We start from the raw sequence: 6,260 nt of genomic DNA on the forward strand, positions 1-6,260 counted from the left end.
ATAATAATAATCGGAATTTTGCTTGGCAAAATGATAACAAAAGTCGTCATTTCCCTCAAAACATTTCACTATTTTACAAGAACAACCAAAAAAATAGGTACGTACACACACACACACACACACACACACACACACACACACACACACACACACACACACACACACACACACACACACACACACACACACACACACACACACACACACACACACACACACACACACACACACACACACACCTTGAGACCTCTGAAAAATGCCTCCCTCTTTAAGACCAGCCTTTCTAGATATATAAAGATGTGTATTTACAACATGAATATTATATACATACTATGCAAATATAAAAAAGCTTGTTGTGAAAAATGTGTTGGAATTTCACAAGAAAAAGGTCACAATTTCACAAGAAAAACTTCAAATTTTGGCAGTCTTATAATAAAAGTCGTCATTTTACTCAACGCAAGTCTACATTTTACAAGAAAAACTGAACATCTGTGCAATATTATGATAAAAGTTGGGATTTTGCTCAATAACAGTCGCAATTTTACAAGAAAAGCTTAACATTTTGGCAATTTTATGAAAAGAGTCGTAATTTTACTCGACAAAAGTCACAATTTTATAAGAAAACTTTAAAATTTTGGCAATATTATAATAATAATCGGAATTTTACTTGGCAAAATGATAACAAAAGTTATAATTTTTTAACACACACTTGTTATTTCATATGTTGACAGACAATTTTTTTGGGACCACCCTAATGTTGACAGATGTCACCAGCAGGGGTGCTAATGAGACATTGTCTATTAGATGCAATGTTATTGCATGATTTATGTCATCACTTGTTCACACCTCCTCATATGGAAGATACTTTTCCTTCTTCATGTCTCAAGAAGGCTGGACACACACACACACACACACACACACACACACACACACACACACACACACACACACACACACACACACACACACACACACACACACACACGTCCAATCTTAGATGCAGTTAGTAAACATAGTGTTTGTTATGTGTGCAGGGCAAAAAGAAGAGGAGGAAGTGGAGAAACCCATCAGGTAAGATATTCATTATTATAAACCAGTGATTGTCATACCACTAGTGGCTCACCACTCTATAAATATACACTGTCTATGTAGTACCACTGTGTCATGTTACAGCTGCTGGGGTTTTAATGACTACTTAGGCCTACTACGCTACCGTGTGGTCATCATGGCCGTACTTAGACAGCCAAGTGTTTTCTGAGGCGACACGGACATGCTCATGTTAGAAACACAAGACTAGACTACTAGTTAATAATGTTAGAAACACAAGACTAGTTAATACTTTTAGAAACATGAGACTAGACTACTAGTTAATAATGTTAGAGACATGAGACTAGACTACTAGTTAATAATGTTAGAAACACAAGACTAGACTACTAGTTAATAATGTTAGAAACACAAGACTAGACTACTAGTTAATAATGTTAGAAACACAAGACTAGTTAATAATTTTAGAAACATGAGACTAGACGACTAGTTAATAATGTTAGAGACATGAGACTAGGCTACTAGTTAATAATGTTAGAGACATGATACTAGTTAATTATGTTAGAAACATGAGACTAGACTACTAGTTAATTATGTTAGAAACACAAGACTAGTTAATAATTTTAGAAACATGAGACTAGACGACTAGTTAATAATGTTAGAGACATGAGACTAGACTACTAGTTAATAATGTTAGAGACACGAGACTAGAATACTAGTTAATAATGTTACAACATGATACTAGTTAATTATGTTAGAAACATGAGACTAGACTACTAGTTAATAATGTTACAAACACAAGACTAGTTAATAATTTTAGAAACATGAGACTAGGCGACTAGTTAATAATGTTAGAGACATGAGACTAGACTACTAGTTAATAATGTTAGAGACATGAGACTAGACTACTAGTTAATAATGTTAGAACATGATACTAGTTAATTATGTTACAAACATGAGACTAGACTACTAGTTAAGAATGTTAGAAACATGAGACGGGACGACTTGTTAATAATGTTAGAAACATAAGACTAGACGGCTTGTTAATAATGTTAGAAACATGATACTAGACTACTATTTAATAATGTTAGAAACATGATACTAGACTACTAGTTAATAATGTTTGAAACATAAGACTAGACTATTAGTTAATAATGTTAGAAACATAAGACTAGACGGCTTGTTAATAATGTTAGAAACATGATACTAGACTACTATTTAATAATGTTAGAAACATGATACTAGACTACTAGTTAATAATGTTAGAAACATAAGACTAGACTATTAGTTAATAATGTTAGTAACATGGTACTACACTACCAGTTAATAATGTTAGAAACATGATACTAGACTACTAGTTAATAATATTAGAAACATGATACTAGATTACTAGTTAATAATGTTAGAAACATACTAGACTACTAGTTAATAATGTTAGAAACACTATACTAGTTAATGATGTTAGAAACATTATACTAGACTACTAGTTAATTATTTTAGGAACATGAGACGAGACAACTCGTTAATAATGTTAGAAACATAAGACTATACTACTAGTTAATATTGTTAGTAACATGAGACTAGACTACTAGTTAATAATGTTAGAAACATTATACTAGTTAATGATGTTAGAAACATTATACTAGACTACTAGTTAATTATGTTAAGAACATGAGACGAGACAACTCGTTAATAATGTTAGAAACATAAGACTATACTACTAGTTAATATTGTTAATAACATGAGACTAGGCTACTAGTTAATAATGTTAGAAACATGAAACTAGACTACTAGTTAATGCTTAAACATGAGACTAGACTACTAGTTAATAATGTTAGAAACATGAGACTAGACGGCTAGTTAACAATGTTAGAAACATAATACTAGACTACTAGATATTGTTTCAAACATGAGACTAGACTACTAGTTAGTAATGTTAGAAACATGAGAGACTAGATGACTCCTTAATGTTAGAAACATGGGACTAGACGTCTAGTTATCAATGTTAGAAGCATGGGACTAGACCAATAGTTAATGTTTGAAGTATGAGACTAGACTACTAGTTAATAATGTTAGAAACATGACAGACTAGATGACTCGTTAATGTTAGAAACATGGGACTGGACGTCTAGTTAATAATGTTAGAAAGATGGGACTAGACCAATAGTTAACAATGTTAGAAAGATGAGACTAGACATTTAGTTAATAATGTTAGAAAGATGAGACTAGACATCTAGTTAACAATGTTAGAAAGATGAGACTAGACTACTAGTTAACAATGTTAGAAAGACGAGAGTAGACATCTAGTTAACAATGTTAGAAAGATGAGACTAGACTACTAGTTAACAATGTTAGAAAGATGAGAGTAGACATCTAGTTAACAATGTTAGAAAGATGAGACTAGACTACTAGTTAACAATGTTAGAAAAATGAGAGTAGACTACTAGTTAACAATGTTAGAAACATGGGACTAGACCAATAGTTAACAATGTTAGAAAGATGAGACTAGACTACTAGTTAACAATGTTAGAAAGACGAGAGTAGACATCTAGTTAACAATGTTAGAAAGATGAGACTAGACTACTAGTTAACAATGTTAGAAAGATGAGAGTAGACATCTAGTTAACAATGTTAGAAAGATTAGAGTAGACATCTAGTTAACAATGTTAGAAAGATGAGACTAGACTACTAGTTAACAATGTTAGAAAGATGAGAGTAGACATCTAGTTAACAATGTTAGAAAGATGAGACTAGACTACTAGTTAACAATGTTAGAAAAATGAGAGTAGACTACTAGTTAACAATGTTAGAAACATGGGACTACACCAATAGTTAACAATGTTAGAAATATGAGACTAGACTACTAGTTAACAATGTTAGAAAGATGAGACTAGACTACTAGTTAACAATGTTAGAAACATGGGACTAGACCAATAGTTAACAATGTTAGAAAGATGAGACGAGACTACTAGAAAATAATGTTAGAAATATGAGACTAGAGTACTAGTTAACAATGTTAGAAAGATGGGACTAGACTACTAGTTAACAATGTTAGAAATATGAGACTAGACCAATAGTTAACAATGTTATAAAGATGAGACTAGACTACTAGTTAATAATGTTAGAAAGATGAGAGTAGAGTACTAGTTAACAATGTTAGAAAGATGAGACTAGACCAATAGTTAACAATGTTAGAAAGATGAGACTAGACTACTAGTTAATAATGTTAGAAAGATGAGACTAGAGTACTAGTTAACAATGTTAGAAATATGAGAGTAGACTACTAGTTAACAATGTTAGAAAGATGAGACTAGACATCTAGTTAACAATGTTAGAAAGATGAGACTAGACTACTAGTTAACAATGTTAGAAAGATGAGAGTAGACATCTACCGTAATTTCCGGACTATAAGCCGCACCTGACTATAAGCCGCACCAGCCAAATTTAGGGGAAAATACAGATTGCTCCATATATAAGCCGCACCTGACTATAAGCCGCAGGGTTTTGATGTGTAATTACCGTAGTATGCTACCACGGAGGGGATTGTTGGGACAGAGATGACTGTTTGGGAACGCAAAGCGTCCCATTTATTAACAATAAATCTTTCAATCATTCAATCAAACGTTCACATCTTTGACATGGCGAACAGCGTTCATGCAGAGTACAAATAATACAACGGTGCAAAGTAATACAAAGTGCTCGCCTGTACGTTATCAAAATAACCAGCCTACCGGTATATGAAAAGTCAGTCTTTAATCATTGTGTCATCGTCTTCCTCCTGCGTACTAAAACCACCGAAATCCTCTTCGTCTGTGAAGAACAGGCCGTATATAAGCCGCACCCTTGTATAAGCCGCAGGGACCAGAACGAGGGGGAAAAGTAGCGGCTTATAGTCCGGAAATTACGGTAGTTAACAATGTTAGAAAGATGAGACTAGACTACTAGTTAACAATGTTAGAAAGATGAGACTAGACTACTAGTTAACAATGTTAGAAAGATGAGACTAGACTACTAGTTAACAATGTTAGAAAGATGAGACTAGACTACTAGTTAACAATGTTAGAAACATGGGACTAGACCAATAGTTAACAATGTTAGAAAGATGAGACTAGACTACTAGTTAATAATGTTAGATGAGACTAGAGTACTAGTTAAGAATGTTAGAAAGATGGGAGTAGATGATTGATGAGTGTGTTGTGTGCAGGGTGTGTGTCAGAGGTGGGTGAGCAGTCCAGGAGCACGCGTGTGACCATGGTCCACACCATGATGCTGCAGTCCGTCAACGACGTGGCCATCACGCAGGAGGCGGCGGACATGGACCTGGCCTTCTCCATGCAGACAACGCCGCAGGACGCAGTGGTGGCGGCGGCGGTCTCTCCCTTGGAGCAGTGGACTCAGACCTACGTCAGCCAGAGCGCCACACAGCTGCTCAGTTTGGAAAACGTTCCGACAGACTTTTATAATTCATGTGTAAATAATAACTATTGTGGATATTGTTGATCTGTTTGTCTTTGTCCTGCTATATTCTGTACAGTTACGTGTTAAGTTAAGTTAAGTTAAGATTGTCTTTTTGATAAGCACTCTGTAAATACTTCTACATTTTTGTTCTGAGTACGTACGCCGTTGTCACAATATTAATTACAAATAAGCTCTTGTCACTTTAAATAAATTATAATAAACGAGAAAACTTTTGACTGTTGTGCCAGACTGTTAATGAAGAAGCCATTTTGTGTGTGATAAAGTCCTACAGGGGCGGCATAGCTCGGTTGGTAGAGCGGCCATGCCAGCAACTCGAGGGTTCCGGGTTCGATACCCGCTTCCGCCATCCTAGTCACTGCCGTTGTGTCCTTGGGCAAGACACTTTACCCACCTGCTCCCAGTACCACCCACACTGGTGTAAATGTAACTTAGATCATGGGTTTCACTATGTAAAAGCGCTTTGAGTCACTAGAGAAAAGCGCTATATAAATATAATTCACTTCACTTACAGTAAACAGCTTTCATCTCCATCATGGATTTAAATGCAACTAAAATAGTTTATTAGTTAAAGTACCAATGACAGGTGGTGTGGCGAAATTATTCTCTGCATTTGACCCATCACCCTGGATCACCCCCTGGGAGGTGAGGGGAGCAGTGAGCAGCAGCAGTGGCCGCGCCCGGGAATCATTTTCGGTGATTTAACCCCCAATTCCAACCCTTGATGCTGAGTGCCAAGC

At 35.3% G+C, this 6,260-nt stretch overlaps 1 protein-coding gene across 1 annotated transcript in view; it reads left to right on the forward strand.

Annotated features, from left to right (window-relative positions):
• LOC133644214 (transcription factor 7-like 1-B) overlaps positions 1-5,721 on the forward strand; it is a 17,917-nt gene extending 12,196 nt beyond the window's left edge. Inside the window, exons 8-9 of the mRNA XM_062038557.1 lie at positions 1,035-1,071; positions 5,249-5,721. Of these exons, the coding sequence (XP_061894541.1) occupies positions 1,035-1,071; positions 5,249-5,544 (333 nt within the window). The 3' untranslated portion in view covers positions 5,545-5,721. The remainder of the gene's footprint in view (positions 1-1,034; positions 1,072-5,248) is intronic.
• Positions 5,722-6,260: the final 539 nt, after the last annotated feature.

This window comes from Entelurus aequoreus, linkage group LG27, assembly GCF_033978785.1.
Source record: "Entelurus aequoreus isolate RoL-2023_Sb linkage group LG27, RoL_Eaeq_v1.1, whole genome shotgun sequence".
NCBI classification, from domain to species: domain Eukaryota; kingdom Metazoa; phylum Chordata; class Actinopteri; order Syngnathiformes; family Syngnathidae; genus Entelurus; species Entelurus aequoreus.